The 22,136-nt window shown below is 46.4% G+C and overlaps 1 protein-coding gene across 1 annotated transcript in view; it reads left to right on the forward strand.

Moving 5' to 3' along the window:
- Window positions 1-1,857: 1,857 nt before the first annotated feature.
- Window positions 1,858-22,136, forward strand: part of Gpa33 (glycoprotein A33) — a 39,865-nt gene continuing 19,586 nt past the window's right edge. The window contains exons 1-3 of the mRNA XM_045137716.1: window positions 1,858-1,975; window positions 2,135-2,192; window positions 20,897-21,051. Coding sequence (XP_044993651.1) covers window positions 2,150-2,192; window positions 20,897-21,051 — 198 coding nt within the window. The 5' untranslated portion in view covers window positions 1,858-1,975; window positions 2,135-2,149. The remainder of the gene's footprint in view (window positions 1,976-2,134; window positions 2,193-20,896; window positions 21,052-22,136) is intronic.

Genomic DNA, 22,136 nt, shown 5'->3' on the forward strand with positions numbered 1-22,136 from the left:
TACTGATTACCTACTATTCACCAGGCACTGTACTTGACTAAAGTTAGTAAGACACATGGCTCAAAGTTGCCTGTCTTCCTAGCTAGATGGAACAGTGCCCACAAAAGTAGTATCATTAGAAATTGGCTGAATGAATGAATGAGCTCACGGCTTATTAGGAGGAATGAGACACAGCCCAAAAAATAGTTCACGTGTAAGACAGAGTGCAGCTCAGGCCCTACAAGAACCCCAGAGTGCTGTGCTGAATCACGGGAAGAAGAAAGCCATGGCTGAGGGCATTAGGAAAGGCCGCAGGAAGAAATTGTGATGTATGAGGTAGCCCTTCAAGGATAAGTCAGATTCAAATGCTGATGGACGAGGGGATGGAGCTGCAAAGAGAACAGCCCCGACATAGTTCTGGGGTAGGAAAGTGGGAGTTCTGGCTGTAAAGAGATGTGGCGGTACAGTCAGGACATACGTTACATATTCTGGAGGACAAATTTTGGAAGGAACCACTGTTGGGTAACTACTAGAGAACCTTGTGGGCCAACGTAAGGACAGAGTCAGTGAGAGGGCCTGAGTACAGAAGTGACTACCCAGGGACGGTGTGTTGGGCAGATTAATTTGGCAACAGTGTTATAAAATGTTGGGGCTGAAAAATTATTACATACAATAAGAGAATTCACTAAGGTGACTAAGCATAATGTAATAAGTACAAAATAGTAACATTTATATGTCAACAAAGATAGATAAAACTAATCTGCATAGGAAATTCTGAATTTGTAATATAAAGAAATACTGGGGAAAGCATTTGCAATACTTACTACATCTGAAAATTATTTCCCTAACATACAAAGGGTTGGTTTGAAACCAGTGAGATTAAAGACCAACAGCTGAATAGAAGTGTGGGCAGACTCAGAAAAGGCAATATACAGTAGAATATTGTTTCTTATTAAACAAAAGTTGGTAGTGCCCTATGTACAAATATAGAAAACGCTACTGTTGTAGTCAGCTCCTCATTGCTGGCAGAAAGCACCAGACCAAAAGCAGCTTAAGGGAGGAAAGTATTTTGGATTACAGATTTGAGGAGAAGCTCCATGATGGCAAGGGGAAAATGTTGGCATGAGCAGAGGGTGGACATCACCTTCTGGCCAACATCAGGGGGGCAATAGCAGCGGGAGAGTGTGCCAAACACTGGCAAGGGGCAGCTGGCTATCACATCCATAAGATCATCCCACGCTGCCTCCAGGATGATCCAATTCCCAAATTGCCATCATCTGGGGAACCTAAGGATTCAGAACATATGTTTATGGGGGACACCTGAATCAAACTACTACAGCTTTATCTTGTTACGAGAACAAAAAATTAAAAACATTTGTAGAACAGTAGATATGACATCCTATCTTTGGTGCACATTTCATCCTATACAGACTATTCATGGGAGAAACTGAAAACAGTGGCTCTCCTGGAGAGTCGTTTCCCACAGCATTGGTCACTCTTTAAGGAGATGATGAACATCTGATTTGCTTGGGACTGTGGGCTTCCCAGGACACAGGAGTTTGGGGTTGAAGACTTGGATAGTCTCAGGAAAACAGACACATGGGTCACATGATCTCCAAGAATATCTTCTTGTTTACTTGTGTATTTGCCACTTTCCCCGGAGAGCAGGGACTTCCTGTCTTCTCCACAACCACTTCTCTATCATGGTGTGGTGGGCCTCACAGAAGAGAGGGGAGACAGAAGAGCAGGTCATATTGGTCTTGAGGTGTTTCAGCAAATGGGCCAACACCCTTCTTTACTAGCTTAGTACCCTACCTCTGAGATCTATCCCTTTTTTATTACAAGGCGATAACTTCCTGCCAGTTAAGAGAGGCCCACACCTAGTGAGAGGCCCAGGACTTTGCACCTCTGCTAAACAGGACGAAGGCAAGGGAGGTGGGGAAGACTCCCATTTGGATCTTCCGAGGAATAGGCGGAGTGTGAGCCAACTGCCTAGGTGAGCTCACCTACCAGTCCAGCAGAGGGGTGGGGCATCTGGGCCTGGTCTGCCAGAGGTGGGCAAGAGGCAAACTGCAGGGACCTCAGGCTGAGCCAGGCCAGAGGCTGCTGTAGTTTTAACCAGTCAGCTAGACCTGTCCGTTGTCCGCTCGTGCAGAGAAGGAGCAGAGCCATGGTGGGGAAGATGTGGACAGCGCTGTGGACACTGTGCTCAGGTGAGTGGGCCCTCCCCTGCCCAGTACCCAGAGATGAGTGAGGCAAATGGATGAGGGCCGGGGAGGGGCCGCCCGGAGCCTGCTTCCTCAGTATGGACCTCTGCACCATTGTTGCACCTTCCTGGGCAGAACTACACGTTCTGTCACTTGCAGGGCAGTTGCCAGGCCTGTGACCAGATCAGTAAAGTTCTCATTTGCATATTAATAACTAAACTCTCAGCCCACTGCTGGGATAAAGAATTCAAAGGGTCAGGCACAAGATCTGACAGGGGAGACAAAGTATTTGAAATCAGGATTGTTCTAGAAAATGCAGAATGTGGCCCTATTTTCTACCTGTGGTTTTCACTGTTAGCTTAAAACCAGAGAAAGACACTATTGTAAGGGGGTTAACGTCCCTGTCATCTATAGGACAACTGAGGCACAGGAACAGTGCTGATTCCTCAATACCATATACAGAGCAACAATACAAAGGCCCTTTCCAAGGCCAAAGACCTTTAGCCCTTCCCTGTTGGGGGTGAAATCTCTGAAGCAGGGGAGTTCCCTTCTCAAGTAGAAATCAAGTTGCTTGTGTGTGTGGGGGGGGGGCGGGGGTTACGGTTGAATCCAAATCAAGTGCTAACTAGTAATTGTGTGGGGATTGGTATGTGGGTGAGAGATGGGACAGAAGTTTTGACATTAGGATGTCTGGGTACTAGATAGAACAGAGTGGAGAAAGGGGAGTTGATAGATGGGGTCTGGGAAATGTTAGGAGTCTTTAGTTCACTGGCCATCAGCTTGCAACTCAGAAACTTTTCAGGGCTCCCAGGATCCAGCAAATGATAGGGAGGAAGTGAGAACTTAAAACAGGAAAGTCAGGAACCTCAAGCCCAGAGAAGCAGAATCCAGGAGGGTTAGAGCTCTCTTTAGCACACACTGTGAGCACAGGACCACCACCATGGCCACCACGCATCACAGGTCTCCACAGGCCACCAGACTTCCTCTCCTGCCCCATCTCTGAAACCAGCTTTGGGGCCCTTGAGCAGAGATAGCCTGCTGGGTAAGGGAGGACTGGTTGAAATAGTTCCGAGGTAGACCTGGAAGAGATTAGTTAGGCTGTCTCAAGTTCTGTCATTCCAGGGGTCACAAGGACCCCCAGCATCAGCTTAGGCGGCTGGCTTGGCTCATTCCCTCAAACACACAACTCCTTACTGGGCACTTTGTATAGATGTCCTAGGAATGAGGAGTCCGGATTTATTTGTATGGAAGGTGCTTGGGCCCCAAGGGAGGGAGGCTGAGAGAAATGACCAGACTTCCCTACTTGAGTCAGTGATGATTCTCTGATCCTGAGCTGGCTCTGTCCTCTATGTCCACCCCTCCTCCCCAGTACACAGCCCTGCATTCGATAGCCTGGCACTAACCCATGCATGCATAAAAAGAGGGAAGGGGAAAACTGAGAACACAGAACACAGCTTTTTGCTTGTCCAGTTTAGACTGAGAAGTGCCCTTAACTCTAAATTTCCTGGAGTAGTTGGTTCACGCTTCCTGTAAGGCACGTGACCTCTGTGTGAACTCATCCTGCAGAACCAGTTCTGGGGCTCATTTCCCAGGACACTGATAAAGTATCCTCTGCCCTTGCCTCTTCCCTGTCTCCCCAGCCAGCCCAGGTCAGCGTCACGTGACCACTGGCTTTCCTCCTCCACTGCTCTGCTACTCGAACAGGGGAGGGCCCGAGCGGTGGGTGGAGGCAGCTGAACTGAACATAGCGGCCACTTCTAGGCATCCAGACAGAATTTACCAAATGAAAACATTTAATGGTAAAATTGCCATCACTGGGCTAGAAAGATAGCTGAATGGTTAAGGTGCTTACCTACAAAGCCTTAAGACACAGGTTCGATTCCCCAGAACCCATGTAAGCCAGCTGCACGAGGTGAGACATGTGCACAAGGTGGTGCATGTGTCTGGAGCTCATTTACAGGGCTAAGACCCTGGTATGCCAATTCTCTCTTTCTCCTGCTCTCTCTCTCTCTCATAAATAAATTTTAAAAATTACCATAAGGAATAAGGAAAGCCTTCTAAGATCAAGCCTAAAAGCAGCCAGGCAGCAATCCCCACTGCGCCTTAGAAATGAACACCATCTCCTGCTTGCCTACAAGTGAAGCCTAGGGAAGAACAGGGGAACTAGAGAGGCGCACTCCCTCCTTCTTGTCTCCATTTGATTATGCCCGCCATGGAGTCTTCTGATGGCTGGGAGGGAGTCACTGAGCTGGTGAGGTAGCCCCTGGCTTACTGGGCCTTGGGGAAGCAGAGGATACCACATACAGTCATATGGAGGTGGCATAAGTTGGCATACTCGGTAAAAAAAAATGACAAGTTGTCCTCCTCATTATTATAATGTGCTGATGATTTGAAACAGAGAAACAAAGCACACCTTCCAAGCAGAGAGACCCCCCTCACCCTGCATCTGGACACACCACTGCGATCACAAGGTAAGAGGCTCACCCAATCCGACCCTCTTCTGTAGCTCACTGCGGCATGAGCAAACACCACTAATCCTCGGTTTCCTTGTCTGTAAACTGCAGAGACTAATTTATACAATGTATAAAATGCCCCCATAGGGTTAATATGAAAGCTACTGGAGTTGTATATATAAAGTGCTTGGCACATAAGTACTCTATGTAAAGCTAATTATTATTATTGCTGTTAGTATTAGAGTGAGGAGATGTACGTACAAGGAAATTTTAATATCACTTTTGTGGCCAATGATCCAAGAGCTCTGATTTGGCCAAAATATGCTTGAGAAATGAGTCAGAAGTCATTGTGAATGAGTCTCAAGTTATCACACACACACACACACACACACACACACACACACACACACACACACACACAGCCACCACATGCCTGACTACTCTCAAAGGCTGCTAGAGAATGTACTCTAATTTGTGCACAAAATCAAGGTTATTCCACTGCAGGAAAATTGCAGCCACCAGACTCCATGAGAGATTCATTGTGATGGAAGAGGCACCAGTGAGTGAAATGGAGCCCAGCGGGGAGAGCTCCAGGGGTGAAGTCACCAATCAGCTCAGTCTGGAGCCAAGGAAATCCTACAAGACCTGTCAACACACACATGCACACTCCCTGCCTGGAATCATGGGGAGTTGCCATGTTTTTCTATGTTAAATTAGAAAAACTTAGGAAAATACTTCTTTTTTAAAATAAGATTTTTTATTTAGTTATGAGAGAGAGAGAGAGAGAGAGAGAGAGAATGAATGGGTGCAGCAGGGCCTCCAGCCACTGCGCCCCTTGTACCTCTGGCTTACGTGGATCCTGGAGAGTCAAACCGGGACACTTTGGCTTTGCAGGCAAACGCCTTACCCACTAAGTCATCTCTCCAACCCAGGAAAATTCTTCTTTATACAAGGAAATGAAGGTATTCATCATTACAGAGTAGGCCAGATGAGAGACAATGTTTGAGTTTTAGTGGCTCATGGGTGCTGGGTCCACAGGGAGGGTTGTGAGGAGAACTACATTTCCATGTTGCTGACTTGTTGAGGTTGATTATGCCCCATCAGAACCCTTTCTGGGTATCTCTGACTCAGGCACAGTTGCCAGCATTTTACCTAAGTGTGTTACTTTATGCTTTCCTCTCTGAAGTGCCACATTCCTGGTGGTTTCACTGGTAAGGCAAGTTCCTGGGGTCTGCTGTGTCGTAGGGGCCTGTCTGAGCCCTATGGTCTGGCCCAGGCTGGGCAGTGTGCATGCAGGTCTCAGTATCAGACATGCACATCTGATGAGAATTGGATCAGAGGGGGCTTTTCTTGTGCCTGGTGACTCTTGACCCCCAAGAGGGGGTGTTTGGGCCAGAGCCAAGGCACCGTCAGTCTGCAAGTGCAGGGCAGGCAGCTTGTTCTCCATCGGCTCAGAGGTCTGGGTCCCATCACCACTCAAACCCTGCCTCCCCTCTGGAGCCTGGGCACCACCTGCTGGCACTTGAGCACCAGTCACACAGCAGTTCTCACAGATAACCCACACTGCCTTCTTGTCAGAGACACAAGTAGAATGACAGCGCCCCAACTAGTGTCAGCCTGAGCCCCAGAGGAGAGAGGACGTGAGGGATGGTCAGCCTGACAGAGGCACGGGTTCAGAGGGAAAGGAGTGACAGGACAGACTCCCGAAGGTGCCAGACCCCCTCAGACCTTCTCCATCAGAGTCCAGACAAGCAAGAGCTGGCCCTTCTCCTGATGTTTTTAAAATTATCCATGTGGTTTTGATGCCCAGTCTAGGATTAAAAGCACACACTGGAGCTTGAAGAAAAGTAAGCTTAATGATCAGTCACCCCCCCACACCCCACGCATGACATTAAGCTCAATTCTATATCATTTGGTTACTTTCCTGGCCAAGCCGTTTTAGAGCCATGACTCAGGGAACCCAGTTGCATGTGTTGCCACACTTTAGTGTGCACGCCCCGAGGTCACCCAAGAACTTGCTAAGTGCAGACTCATTCAGAAGGTCCAGTGGAGAGTGTGAGGTTCTGCAGTTCTGATAGGCTGGTGGTGCCAGGACCACAGTCTGAGAAGGGAAGCTCTAGGCGGGAACTGGTTCATGACCACAGCCGTGATGCTGCTCGCCTGGCCTTTGCCCTTCAGATCCCAGCTCAGGCTTCTTAGTAACCTGTGGTGGTTTGATTCAGGTGTCCCCCATAAACTTAGGTGTTCTGAATGCTAGGTTCCCAGCTGATGGATATTTGGGAATTAACGCCTCCTGGAGGGAGTGTATTGTTGGGGGGCGGGCTTATGGGTTTTATAGCCAGTTTTCCCATGCCAGTGTTTGGCACACCCTTCTGTTGCTGTGGTCCATCTTATGTTGGCCAGGGGGTGATGTCCACCCTCTGCTCATGCCATCATTTTCCCCTGCCATCGTGAAGCTTCCCCTCGAGCCTGTAAGCCAAAATAAACCTCTTTTTCCCAGAAGCTACTCTTGGTTGGGTGATTTCTACCAGCAATGCGAACCGGACTGCAACATAACCCCATCATGCTGCTCACGCTGCTGGTCACCAGGATGGCTGGGACAAGTGTGCTCCATCCAGTATGCACTGGTTACATTCTTTGAGCACTCCTAGATTCTTCTCATCTTTCCCTCCTTCCTGAGATCCTCTGTTCTAAGCCACACCCTGTCTTTGTTCCCCTCCACCAGGGGCCTTGCTTCCTGTGTAGACTCATTCTCCACTGCCCTGCCATGAAGTCCCAGACTTCCCTCCGGCATCACTCTGCATCCATATCTACACCCAAAGTGCTGAAAAGGGCAATATTCAAACCCCACCCCAACAGCCACATGACTTTCCAGCTTAGATATGTTAAAATATTTCAAACTCACAAGCTAAAATCACACTTGTGATCTTGATTCTCTTAGCCTAGGTCCTTCCTAGTGATCTCTGCCTCAATAGGAGACACCTCGTCCGTCTGGGAATGGAAGGCAGAGACTTGGCTGCGATGGGTTTCATTTTCTATTGCTATGTAAACACCCCAAGTTTGCTGGCTTAGAGATTTGCAAATGGGAGTGGGCTTGGTAGGAACAGCTCCCCTTTGCTCCTTGTAGCTTTGTTTGAGGCAACCTCACTAGAGTTGGAAGACCCCCTTCCATAAGGACACCCTCAGCAGCTGGCAAGCTACTCTGGTTCCCTTCGCTGCGGTCTTTCCACACAGGAGCTTGGGCTTCCTCAAGGCTGTGGCTGAAAGCGAGAGAAACCTCTAGAAGATTCAGAGCTTGGGAGTGCCCGGCCCCAGAATTGATACTTCATCACTCCCACCACATTCTACTGCTTAGGCAATCATAGAATCCAACCCAAGGGATGGGACATGAACTTCCCTTCTTTTTGCTGTTGTTGTTGATGATGATTATGATGGTTGGCTTTTGAGACAAGGGCTTGCTATGTAGCCCAGGCTAGCATAGAACTCCCAAGCTTCCTGCTTCCTTCTTCCAAATGCTGGTATTATAGGCATGTGCTATAATTCCTAGACAATATTTTCTATCTGTGTGTATGTGCATGTGTGCGTGCGTGTGCACGTGCAGGCATGTGCATGTTTCTGTTAGGCAAATGCCACTAAGCTGCGTCCCCAGCCAAACCCTACTTCTTGAGAGCAGTTTCAAAGAATTTTGGGACTATATCTTAAATGCCACACCACTCTTGATCTTTGTTTCCCCACCTACAAATGAAGTCATCTCTTAGTACTAGCCATTTTAACTCTCCACGATCCCTTGAATGTGTTCTCTCCTTTCCTTTGCCCATTGTTGTCACAACATACTAGCTGTGGACCCAGTGTCAGGGGTGTGAACCCTAGAATTGCTTTGTAAAAGAATCTTAGTGGTGTGATCTTGGGCGATCTTGATGAAAGGGAGCCAGTAGTGGAATTTGTGTTAAGCTGCCTTCACGGACTTTGTACACTATTTTCACTAGACCTGTGTGTTTTTTTTTTTTTTCGAGAGATAATGGGAGGGGCAAGGGATATAATATAGGGAATGGTCCCCAAGCCGCTCTCACAGCACAACTGCGACACCTGCCCCTCAGTTTCCCACCCCTGACCTGTGCGCATGGTGCCTCTCTTCTCCCATTTCTTCACACCTGTGCTCTTCATCTTCCAGCCTTGGCTCAGATCAGTGCGCCTCCGGTCCCTGCTCCGTCCTCTCCTCGTGGGTCGCACTTGTTACCATGGTGGTTTACGTTTGTTCTGTGATTATTTATTTATTGCCATCTGACTCACCCCGAGGACTGAACTCTGCAAGAGCAGAACTGGGCCTGTCTGCCACCATTGTCTTCCTGCCTGTCTGCTACCACTGTCTTCCTGAGTCTGGCAGGGAGCCGGGGGTGCTGGTGCCCAGCACTGTTTGCTAGATGATGTTAATGAGAGGACCCGTCCTCTGGAGCCTTGTGAGGCGGCAGGCTGGCTTGCTTTCACGCTCCTCCTGGACTGCCCCTTCTTCTCCCACCAGGCTGCCTCTGCCTCTCTCCAGGCCTTACCTTCCTAACCTCATTGGCTTCTGTCCAAATCTGCCTGTCCCAGATCCTTTTCCAGGGGTTGGCACAAAGAGGATCTAGCAAGAAAAAAAAAAGATTCATCCTGTAGCTTAAGGGAAGAGCTACTCAGAGGATCTTCTGTCTTTCAGATGGCACCTGCGGTTTAGATTTAGTGCTTTCACTCAAAAATGTAGGAATTCCAGTTCTCAGACGGATGGTGTACAGAGAGCATATTGGGCTTGGGGGTGAAGTTCAGCAGCTCTCAAACTGCCCCAGGTTGGCAGCCCTCATCATTTCTCCCTGCTATTCTATCTCTGTCAGATCTGCAGTCCTTTCCAGATCCCTCTGTCTCCAGAGCAGCCTTCTGTCCAGGGCACCAACTGTTACCTCTTGGAACCTGACTTCTTCCTAAAGTGTTTCCCTCTTTGCTGCCACCCCGTGACCTTTGGCCTGCTTCCTCATCTTCCGCCCTGGTGAATCAGATGGGTAAACACCTGATGTGGGCAGACATGATTCCAGACAGACAGTTCTGTCTCGGACAGTCACAAAGTTCACTGAAGGGCATCAAGTGTAGCTTGGCACTCTGGAGCTCACTGCCCCTCACCCGCCTGTCATCTTATCTCTATCCACACTCTGGAGCATGGATCACACTCTGTGAGCACGCCTCACTTTCCACTAATGTCCTTCCTGTCCCTTTGCAGGCTGTCTTGCTCCCCCTGGCTCCTCTTGTTTTAGTCTGTTAGAAGCTAGAAGTTTCTCCCCTTTAACACACAGGCAGCCCAAACCTCTCCCTCCATCTTGAATCAGAGGGAACTACAGAAACCTCCAGATTCTTTGTGTCCCTCTGGCTTCAGCTTTCTCATCATCCTGTGCCAGGTGAGCTCTTGGACCAGTACAGTGCCCACACTGGCTCCATCTCTTCATCTCCTATTTGGCTTTGCAGGTAGAATAGTTCTGCATGCTTGTTGCAGAACACTTGGATAGCGGTACACAAAGATGAAGTCTTAAATTGCCCCTTCTTCCCCCAACTCCAAGGTGACTTATTCCTTTGATGTCAGAGAGCTCTTAGTGGAGGTCCTCCTGGGTGTTGGGTCCTTTGAGCTCTGAGCATTAATACTATTTTTCTGATGTATGTCTTCTAGAGTTTTCTCTCCATCTGTGATTACCTAGGATTGGAATGGGACTGCGTGTAGTTTTTCTCATATATTTAAGAGAGAGAGAATGGGCATGCCAGGGTATCTAGCCACTGCAAACGAACTCCAGGTTCATGCACCACCTTGTGCATCTGGTTTACATCGGTACTGGGGAATCAAATCTGGGTCCTTAGGCTTCTCAGGCAAATTGCCTTGACTGCTAAGCCATCTCTCCAGCCCTGTATGTAGGTTTTGCTACCTGCTTTCTTCCCTGGCACACATGAGCTCAATACAGTGAATTGCGCCCCTGGGGGAAGGGGGCTTTGTGGTCAGTGTCACCTACTCAATAAGCCTTCCTATGAAAGTCTCTTTTCCTAGTTTCCTCCCCCTCCTCCTTCCTCCTCCCACTGTTCACACTTGGACTTTTACACCTCATTAGGTTTCATTACGGCACTGGCTGACAGTGACTTCTGACTGCTTCCTGGGCAGGGATTATGCCACAAACTGCCCCTTCTTGGCAAGGTCTGAATAGCACCCAGCTCTGTGCAGCACTTGGGCTTGGGCCAGTTGGGTAGTGGGTGCTATAAGAGCCTGCTGGGAAGAGCACACCATCTGGTGAGGGGAGGAGACTGTGCACAGAGGCTCGCTTCAAAGTGAGAATTACACGAACGCCTAAAGTGGTTCAGAAAAGCCACAAGCACTAAGGACTGGCATGGTGCAAGATGGGGATATGACAAGCCCCGTGAATTTCTCCAGTGTCTTGTACTGAACTAGGACTTAGGAAAAATCACTGACTTGGTCTGAATTCATAGATTTCTAAAGGTCTTTGTTGCTTAAACAATTCAACAAACATATTGAGTTCTAGGCTCTCCCCCTCCTGGAGTTGCCCCCCACCCCCACACTGCTTCTCCACCCCTCCTTCCCAGCTGCCACTTCAGCGCCATCTAGAAGGCAGGACAAACCTGCCTTCATGTGTGAGCTGTCTGCTGCTCCCTGGAGACCAGAGCTATCTAGCAGCACTGGTTGGGCCCCTTCTGGCCTCCACATCTCCTCCCTAACCAAGAATGTGGTTTGTCTGAGCAAATGGATTTTCCTAAGTAGAGGCATTCCTGCCAGTTTCCCCAGGGCTCCCATAAATGTGCTTTGTGCGCCTCAAGCAGCCAGTTCCATCAAGCATTTCATTATCTTTCTTGGATGTATTACTTTCCGCTTAGCTCTCGAGAGACAGTTTGTTATCTTCTTAACAATCCTTAATTATTTACAAGCAATCATGAGCCTCAGGCTGAGTCTCTCCACCCTAGATCCCAGGAGGAGAGGGTAAATGACTCCCTGTTCCTTGAGGGCCATCTTGCTGACTCAGTTTCTCCTTTCTGGAGCTCATTGGGTCCTTCATTTCATATTTGGGCATATTTCCTTTTCTCTTTAGCTCTTATATTTCTTAAACTGAATGAAACCATGAATTGTTTATTATTTTGTGGTACTGGGATTGTTCCTATGGCCTTTTGAATAGTAGGTAAACTGTAGCACTGAGCCTCAGTCCTATTTTGGAGCAACTTGTAGCAATGTAGGGGATAGGTTCCTCCACCAAGCTTCTTGGGTTAGAAATCCCAGCCATCTTTAGGTGTAAGTTCTCTAATAAGGTGACTTATTCCTTTGATGTCAAAGAGCTCTTAGTAGAGGTCCTCCTGGGTGTTGGGTCCTTTGAGCCCTGAGCATAGGACACTGTAGAATGACCAGGGTAAAGGATGTAAACTTAGTGTTAAGTCATCCACCCCTCAGAGTAACCGTGAGTTAGATTACGTCGAGAATGTAGTTGTCTTCATTTTATGAAGAAGCTAAGACACAGGGAGGTTACCTAAGCCACCCAAGGTGCACATCTAGAAGTAAAAAGGAGAATGCCAGCCAGGCTAGTTTGGTCCTAGCACATGTCTTTGGCTACGCTACCAAACTGGGCAATAAAGTTTCATGAGAGAGGAGTGCTAGGAGGCAGGTACCCAAGGATAATAGGTGACACAAAAGACAGAGTTAGGCCATTTAAATATATATAGTAGTTTTTATTTTATTTATTTGGGGTAGAGAGGAGGGCAGAGAGAGAGGCAGGGAGAGAGAAAGAGAAACACAGAGAGAGAATGGGTGCACTTGGGCCTCCAGCCACTGCAAACGAACTCAAGACACATGTGCCACCTTGTGCATCTGGCTTAAGTGGGTCCTGGGGAACTAAACCTAAGTCCTTAGGCTTCATAGGTGAATGCCTTAATCGCTAAGCCATCTCTCCAGCCCAGCACTTTTTTTTTTTAAAGATGACACATGTGGTCAAAACTTCCAAGTACCTACTTAGTGCAGAAAGGTGTTTTTTTCTGTGTGTGTACAGGTGTGTGCATGTGTGTATGTGGTGTGTATGTATGCATGCTTATGTATGTGTGCACATGTTTATGGAGGCTAGGAGTTGACATCAGGTGTCTTCCTCAGTCACTCACCACTTTATCTTTTCAGAGAAGGGGTCTCATTGAACTTGGAGCAAACCATTTGGGCTAGTCAAGCTAGCCAGAAAGCCACAGGGATCCTCTTGTCTCTACCTCCTCCCCAACACTGTGATTGCAGGCCCACATCACCATGCCTGGCTTTTCTGTGGGTGCTGGGCATCCAAACTCAGGTCCTTATGCTTGGGCAGCAAACACTTTACCCACTGAGCCTTTACCCCCGTCCAAGATTTTTGTGAATCCTCCTTTGCAGGTAAAAACATTTGTTCTGCCAACTTGGATGCCCTGGAAGTTAACACATCAATACATGATTACTTGTTAATACCTTATAGTAACTGTGTTAGTCAGAGTTCTGTTGTTGTAACAAAATACCTGAGAAATATATACTTATAGAAGGAGGAAAGGCTTACTTTAACTCAAGGCTACAGTCCATCATTGACTGGATTCATTGCTTTTGTGCTCAAGGTGACACAGAACATTATGGTGAGGAGTGTGTGTTAGGAAGGAGGGAGTATGAGGAGGGGAGGGAAAGACATAGAGAAAGAGAGAGCGAGTGAGCCAAGACAAGATATAGTCCTCAAAGGCATGCCCCCCAGGATCCAGACCTCACCTCCAGGGTTTCTGTTACTTTCCAATAGCCCATCAAATTATGAACCCATCAATAGATTAATGCATTGATGAAGTCAGAGAGCTCATGATTAACTCATTTTCCCAGATCCCCATTTCTTTGTGTGTGTGTGTGTGTGTGTGTGTGTGTGTGTGTAGGATATATGGTGTATGTATGTAGTATGTATGGTGTATGTGTAGTGCATGTACATGTGTGTGAAGATGCACCCTTGGTCCATGTGTATAGAGGAAAGCTTTATTTACTTAATTTACTGACTTCCTCTATTGCTCTTTTACACTCCCCCACCTTTTTTTTGAGACAGAATCTCTCTAAACCTGTTTTCTGTCAAACTGGCTGACCTGTGAGTCCCAGAGATTCTCCTACCTCTGCTCTTGCAGGACTGGGATTCGAGGCAGGCATGTGGGTGCTGGGGGTTGAAGTCAGGACCTCTCAGGAAGAGCTCTGACCCACTGTGCCATCTCCCCAGCACCACGGTCCCACATCTAAACATTGCTGGATGTATTGTAGACACAGCCTTTGACCCACGACTCTCAGGGAGGTGTTCCAGATCCAACCCCATGCCATAGAGTGTACCAGATGGATTACCTCCATGAGCCCTAAGAAGAAATGCAAATAGGTGAGTGTGGAGGGAGGTTCCAGTCAAAGGAAGCAACAGATGGAGAGTTGCAGCTATGGGGAGGTGGGCTCTGGACAATTGGAAGATTGATACCCAATGGGAACTTACGCATGGAAGCAGAAAAGGAGAAAATTGGAAACTGCCAGAGAAGACTTCTTCCCAGTTTTCTAGTCATGGGTTAGAGGTCTCACCTGGAGCTTTTATTTCATGCACTGAGCAGGGATACATAGACCACTTAGAAGCAAAAGTGAAGGATTGCCGAGCAAGCTAGCAGAAGGCCTGTGGAAAGAAGAGAAAGAACTGGATTTGTTAAAATGATGAAGATGTGCTATTGCTCTCCATATTAGAATGGGCAAATGCTGGCTGAATCAGCAGAAAGGGTTTAGATTGGTTAGGTGAGCTCCCAAGATGGCCATCGGCACAAAGTTCCTAAACAGAGGATAATGTCTCATCCAGGATCATAGAAAATGCAAGTATGCCCCAGGGCACAGAATCACTCTTTTAAGAACTCTCTCAGGTTCACAAACAACATCCAAAGTTTGCTCTATATTTGTGGACGGTTTTTATTTCCTTCATGAGCTTTTTCTCATCTGTTTCTTTTCCTTGTAAATCTATCATGATTTTAACTTACTGTTACAATGATCTTTAAAATCAATCTGTTCTTTAGCTACAATCAAGATCAATTGCTCTTCCTTTCCGACTTGTAGTGATGGTGGGTGGTTGTCTCCCGTGATTAACTTCTAGCCACGTGCGCACCATAACAGCAGACAATGGCCTGACAAAGTAAGGTGGTTCAATGTGAATAATGTATATGAAACAATTATTACCACTTTTTAGGCTCTCATTATAAGATAGGAGCCATTAAACAAAGCACACATGTCTTGTCACCTAATCCTTACAAAACACACTTTTCAAGTGAGGACTTTGTGGCACTGAGAGATTAGGTAAATTGCTTGAGGTTACATATTGGGTGGATGCAGGGACTGGAATTCTGACTGAGGCATCCCAGCTCCCAAACCTGTGCACTTACACTCCGTTCTGATGCTTCCCAGAATGGCTGCAGAGATGTTGTGTAATAAGCAGGGAGAGGAGAGCATATGGGAATAAAAGTGTCAAGCGGGCTTTTGTGAGTTAGAAGAGAGGGAGAGTTGGGAACAGGCGGTAGTAGAGGTTGGTTAACGCTGCAAAAGGGATCCTCAGAAACTTGCTGAATCCAGCCTGGGCAGCCTGTTCCCTTTGGCAGGTCTAACCTCTCACAAGGATGCAGAATGCCTGAGGGCTGTGAGATGCCTGCCAACGGCAGGTGCTGTTGCCCGGCTGTTAGCAATCCTAGTTCTTCTTCTACCTACAGCTCACATTTACTCCTCTTCTGCCAGGAGATATTATACCTGGGGCTTTGTTGGGAGGGTTAGCTGCATGCATGTGTCTACGCCTGTGACCTCTGCCAGGTAAGAGAGAGCTTCATGCCCATCGGTCATTTCCCAGAGCAGAGCAGAGCAGGAATCTGGTTCTACTTGATGTACATGCATTAAATACTTGGCAGTGGACTGAAGAAAGGGTGTGACAATTTCCTTGACAGAGGGTGAGTGTGATGTGGTCAAGATTCTGTTGTCAGGACAAACACCATTCCTGCTACCCTCAGCCCTTTAGGCAAAAGTGAGCACTTGGATACCCTTTCGGGGGCCCCTAGAGAGCCACCGGCCTGATGCTGTGACATTTGTTAACTACATCTAGATAGAGCAAATTGCTTAGCTTCTGTAGAATAGGGCTAATATATCAAGGATAATATGAAAAGAAATGAAAAATACCTACATGGAGCCTTTTATCACTGAGTCATGTAATGAATGGAATGTGGGACTGCCAGGAACTGGGGCTCACTGGCTCCATACCTGGCTCCCTTTCCTTCCTGTCTGTTGGTTTCCCATCCTATTCGTCCCGAGCAGGCAGGTAACTAAACCCTCATTTGTCTGAAGGAATGTCATAGTGGGTTAGTTCTGTTTGATTGGATTGTGAGACTGGGTATAATCAGGTAGATGGTGCCACCAAGTAGTGGTCAGCAGACCATGAGCCACAAGTGGCAGCAGTCTGAATATAACTCCGGTGTTAGGTGTAGGACAAGAAAGAATTATAACTCAGGTCACAGAGGAGCCTGAGAGCTGTCACCCTGAGGACAAGGTTCCAGGGAAATGGGTCTGGGTGAGGACAGAGGATCAGTGAAGATCAGTGGTTAGTTACCATGACTACCACTAGGCACAGAGGGAGCAGCCTCCCTCTGACCAGGACTCAGAGCTACCGCTAGGAGCTGGACCATGAACTCAAAGTGCCCACTGCCGAAAGCAGCGTCCTGATGAAGGATTGTCTGCTAGAAATGATCGTAATAATGAGCCACAACGGTGGTGGGAATACCTTTGGTACTATGGACAGACATTTGATGAACCTCAGCCGTGTGGGAGGCACCTCTGGAGCAGGCCTCAGTAGGTCAGGATTTGAATGGATTCTCAGTGGCTCTGGACACTGATGTCCCCATGAAGAAATGTACAAATGCCAAGCAGGGAAAGGATGGCTTTTGACAGCTTCCTATTTATCTCATCTGCTCCCTCTCCAATGTCCAATTCTCTGACTTTACAAGCCAGCCCCAGGAGCTTTCATTGCTTTCCCTTGCATAGTGCCCACTCTGGGAAGGAAATTTCACTGTGAGAAGTGTAGAACTTTCAATGAAAACTGCTTGACAAAGTATGTACAACCCTGTCCCTCAGGAGCTGTTTATATTAAACAAATGTGGGTCTAGGGATGTAGCTCAGTTAGCAGTTAGCCTAGGACACATGAAGCATGGGGTTCAAGTGCCAGCATTGCATAAATGGGGTGTAGTGGTGCCTGCCTCTACTACTAGCATTCAGGAGGTAGAGGCAGGAAGATCTGAAGTTCAAGGCCAGCCTGGTATAAACGAGACCCTGCCTCGGAAAACAAATAGCAATAAACCAAAAGAGAAAAGAAAAAGAGAAGTGTGCTAACCCAACTGACACAGAGATTACATCGTGTCATCTTCAGACCTGGGTGCTGGGGGGCCAGCTTCAGCAGGACATCTTGCTCCTTTATGGTACAACCTCATTATAGGAGACCTCAGAAAAAAACTTGCTTACACTGTTACTGCCAACCCTGCCAATCTATTTGTGTCTTCAGCCACATCCTGCTATGGTGAACGGATGGCTTAGGGTCCTTTCTAAAACCTGCCCCTCCTGACACCCTACTCACTAGCCCCATTAACTCTTTGAGGACTTTGTTCATTTCTGCCCCCTTCTCATTTGTCTCATTTTCATCAATTAACATTGTCAAATTACTTTTAAATCATCAGCCACTTTTACACAGACCACCCACCTGTCTTTACCTTGCCGTTTCCTTTAGCAGTGAGGGGTCCTGCCTTCTTGCCCCTCTCCAGCTAAAGCTGTCCACTTCCTCTTGCCCCATTTGCTCTTGAACCCCTCACTCCTTCCTCCCCGGCATCTGTTCATGCTGTTTGCCTCCACGTTGCCACATCCAGTGGTCCTTTCTCAGATCCCTGCCCCAACGGAGCAGCAGCATTTGAGCAGTTGGCAGCCTTTGTGAGGCTTTTTTTCCCCCCTGCTTGTGAAGTACTTTCTCTTCTTATCTTCCAAGCGGCTGCTTAGCTTTCTCACTATGTGTCAGCAGGGTCCCCAGGGTGAGCCTCTCATGAGTTAGCCTCTGAGCCATGTAATGTCACATTGTAGTCACAGGCGCATTCAGATTCAAAGGGAGGAACACGGACCCCGCTTCCTCATGAAAGAAAGGCACCACCGCTAGGTAAGGAGAGTAAGTGAGATGAGCAGTGAGTGGTGGAGCCGTGCTATTGTTTTACTCTTTGCTGATAAACTTATATAAAATGACCACCCCCTGGCAATACCCACTACCTCTTACCTTGTTCTAATCTTGTTAATAAATTTCTTTATCAGAAATAAGTAGGTGCGGGCTGATAGGAATTCCCTGAGGAAGTGGAGGCGGGAGGATCACAAGTTCCGCGTGCCCGTCTGCGGTGACCGTGGCGGACGCCGGCACCGCCCGCAGCCCGGCCATGGTCTTGCAGTGTGTCAGCCATACCTGGTCACGTTTTTGGAGCCATCAAAGCAGCCTTGGAGTGCGAGGAGAAAAGAGCCTGGAATAATATATTCAGAAAACTTTGGCAAATATAGCAAATCTGCGAAAGACTTGCAACCTCCAAAAGCATCCAAAAATGTTGGCATCCATATTCAAGAGATGCCTTACAAATATAAAGAATGTAGAAGAGATTTTATCAGTGACTCATCCTCAAACCAACATCAGCAGGCTGATAAAGCAGATAAGCCCTACAGATGTAAAGAATTTGGCAAAGATTTTAAATATCATTCAGTCTTAAGTATACACCAAGTGGTTCATACTGGAGAAAAACCATACAAATGTGAAGAATGTGGCAAAAGCTTCAAAACTGATGGGAACCTTAGACAACACCATCTAATTCATACAGGAGAGAGACCGTACAAATGTGACAAGTGTGGCAAAGGCTTCAGTAGGCCTATAAAACTTACAGAACATCACCTCATTCACACTGGAGAGAGACGTACAAATGCCAGGAATGTGACAAAGCTTTCAGGAGTAACACAAAACTTAATCAACATTGTATACATCATACAGTAAATAATCCATACAAATGTGAAGAGTGTGGCAAAACTTTCAGGAGTAACACACACCTTCACCAGCATCATTTAATTCATACAGGGAAGAAACCATACAAATGTAAAGTATGTGGCAAAGCTTTCAGATCTCGTCCAAACCTAATCACACATGAAAAAATTCATACTGGACCAAAACCATACAAATGCTATGAATGTGACAATGCCTTTAAGTGTTCTGTACACTTGATTCAACATTTGAAAATTCACTGGGAAGGACTTCCCTATAGATGCAACCAGTGTGGCAAATGCTTTAAGTATTACTCATGCCTTAATGATCATCAGATTATTCATACTGGAGAGAGACCCTATATATGTAAAGAATGTGGCAAAGACTTTTGTCGTTCTTCATGCCTTAATAAACATCAGATGCTTCATACCATAGAGACACCCTATAGATGTGAGGAATGTGGCAAAGCCTGTTACTGTTCTTCCCATCTTAAACAACATCAGAAGATCCATGTTGAGGGACGCTACCATTGTCAAGCATGTGACAAAGCCCTAATTGGTCAACCCTTCTTGTACACTAGAAAACTCATACTGAAGCAAAACCCTATAGCTGTCTGGAGTGTGGCAAAGCATATTTCTGTTCTTCTTACCTTTAACGTCATCAGAAAATTCATACTGGAAAGATACCCCATGCTTGTAAAGAGTGGAAAATTCTTTAATAATTGCTCAATCTTTAATGTCCACCAGAGAATCCATACTGGAGAGAAATTCTTTAGTTGTATGAAATGTGGCCAAGCCCATTACTATTGTTCTCAGATTAAATGACATCAAATAATTCAAATTGGGTTAAGACTATACCTGTAAAAAATGTTGAAAATGTTTTGTTGCTTCTTCAAGCCTGAAGCAGCACTAGATGATTCCTACTTGAGCAAAACTCTACCAGTGTGAAGAAAGGCAAAGCCTTCAGTAGTAGTTCAACCCTTACTCAATGCATGAGAAAATCCCTGTACATACAAAGAAAATATCAAAACCTTTAACATTTCACAGCATTTACCAGAGTCTTAATCAGTACATGAGGGAAACACTACAAATATAAGGACTGTGAGAGAACTTCCAAGACTTAACACTTACTAGACACCTAACAGTCCACAGTGGAGAGGGACCTACAATCCAGCCATGCCTCCTGTCCCAGAACAGCCAAAGGATATACATGAAGTCCTTTTATACAGTACAGAAGGCTGAAAAGTTGAAACTCCGCTCTTAATATATATGAAATAATTTGTTTACAAGTGAAACCCCATAGCTACGTACAGAATGTCAAAGCACTGAATTGCTTATAATTTACACAACATCATTAGTTAATGAGGTTGAAAGAACTAGAATGTGATAGTTCTTAGATATCTCTTGAAGGATCCTCCTACTGTTTTCTTAACAGACCATAGAATGCATTTTAAAATACCGTGCATATTTTGTGTGGATTTTCTTTAATTAATAAAAATGAATAGGTTAGGTATGGTGGTTCACACCTTTAATTCCAGCACTTGGGAGGCAGAGGTAGGAGGATCACTGTGAGTTTGAAACCAGCCTGGGACTACAGAATTGAGTTCCCAGTCAGCCTGGGCTATATTGAAAATCTATATTGAAAAAAACAAAATAAATAAAGTAATGGTTCTTAATGTGTAAAAAAAAAAAAAAGAAATAAAGAAAGAAGTATCCCACTGTTTGTTAAATAAATAAGTAAATAATCATTACAACAAAAAGATGTTTATTGAGCGCTTTCTGCACGCCTGATGGTAGTAAAATACCACACAGCACCTTATTCATCTCCTCCATTACTCCGGAAGTTATCAGGTCTTGTATTTTTCTGATGAGAAAACAAACGTAGAGACCTTTATACACCTGCTGAGAGTTGGGGCTGAGGTTCAAAGCCAGGCTGGTAGTCACCAAACACACACAGCTTCTCTAAGATGCCACAGGTAGAGATAAGGCAGAACAAGGTCCAAGCATTCATTTCCACTCCAGCCATGGAGGAGAGCTGCTAGAATGTCCTGGCCACACGGTTGCTATAGCAGCTCCAGCCAGAGCCACAGGCGTGAAGACCACTGAGCATTCCTGCAGAGGGGTGGGCAAGGCGTGGGTATGTGCATGTCATTTATTTTTCCCTCCACTTCCTACTTTCTTTCTAGTCTGGCTGGCCATCGATGCCATCTCTGTGGAAACACCACAGGGGGTTCTTCGTGCTGCCCGGGGAAAGAGCGTCACCCTTCCATGTACCTACCAAACTTCTGCCTCCGACCGAGATGGATTTATCCAGTGGGATAAGCTCCTTAGGAGTCACTCGGTAAGTGAGGCTCCTTCATGAACTGGGGGCATCGTGGGAATGATTGTCACTTGACTGTGGATTTCTTTAGAAGGCAAAAGTCTTTTAATGACTGTTAAAATAAATGTGAGCACCCCACTGATGAGAGAGAGTAGGGAATGTCAGAGTCAAGGAGAGCTGGATTATAACAGCTGTGTTTTGAAAAAGTCACCTGCTCTACAGTATCTCTATAAGCTAGTCTACAGTGACCTAAATTGTACCTTAAAAATATTTTTTTTTAAATTTTATTTGAGAGTGAGAGAAAGAGGCAAAGAGAAAGAGAGAGAGACAGAGAGAATGGGCATGCTAGGATGCTAGGGCCTCCAGCCACTGCAAATGAACTTCAAACACATGTGCTACCTTGAGCATCTGGCTTATGTGGGCCCTGAATCAAACCTGGGTCCCTCAGCTTCACAGGCAAGCACCTTAACTGCTAAGCCATCTCTCCAGCCCTAAATTGCACTTTTTGAGTCAGTTTCTTGTAGTTTCATTTTCACTTATTTATTTGAGAGAGAGAAAGAGAGAGAGCAGAAGAGAAAGAGAGAATGGGTGTGTCAGGGCCTCCAGCCACTGCAAAAGAACTCAAGATGCGTGAGCCTCCTTGTGCATCTTGTTTATGTGGTTCCTGGGGAATCAAGCCCAGTTTCTTTTTTATTAGCATAGTTCTTACTCTGAAGTCAAATTGTAACATGGAATTGCTGATTTTTCCCTGTGTGGCTTCTTTTAGAGAGTTTGGAAGTTTTATTTTGTTTGTTTTGGTAAATATTTATTTATTTATTTATTTGAAAGGGGATGTGTGTGTGTATGGGTGTGACAGGGCCTCCTGCCACTGCAAACCAACTCCAGATGCATGCACCACTTTGTGTATCTGGCTATATGTGGGCACTGGGGAATTGAACTGTATTGTCAAGGTAGTGCTTGTAATTACTGAGTTATCTCTCCAGCCCCCAATTTTCTAGGTTTTAAAAGATAATATGATTCCATGGTTTGGAAATCAAAACATGTTAGAGTGTACATTGTGACATCTCATTCTCACCTCTGGCCTGTCTGTCTCTTCCACCCTGTTC

This window comes from Jaculus jaculus, chromosome 1, assembly GCF_020740685.1.
Source record: "Jaculus jaculus isolate mJacJac1 chromosome 1, mJacJac1.mat.Y.cur, whole genome shotgun sequence".
Lineage (NCBI taxonomy): Eukaryota > Metazoa > Chordata > Mammalia > Rodentia > Dipodidae > Jaculus > Jaculus jaculus.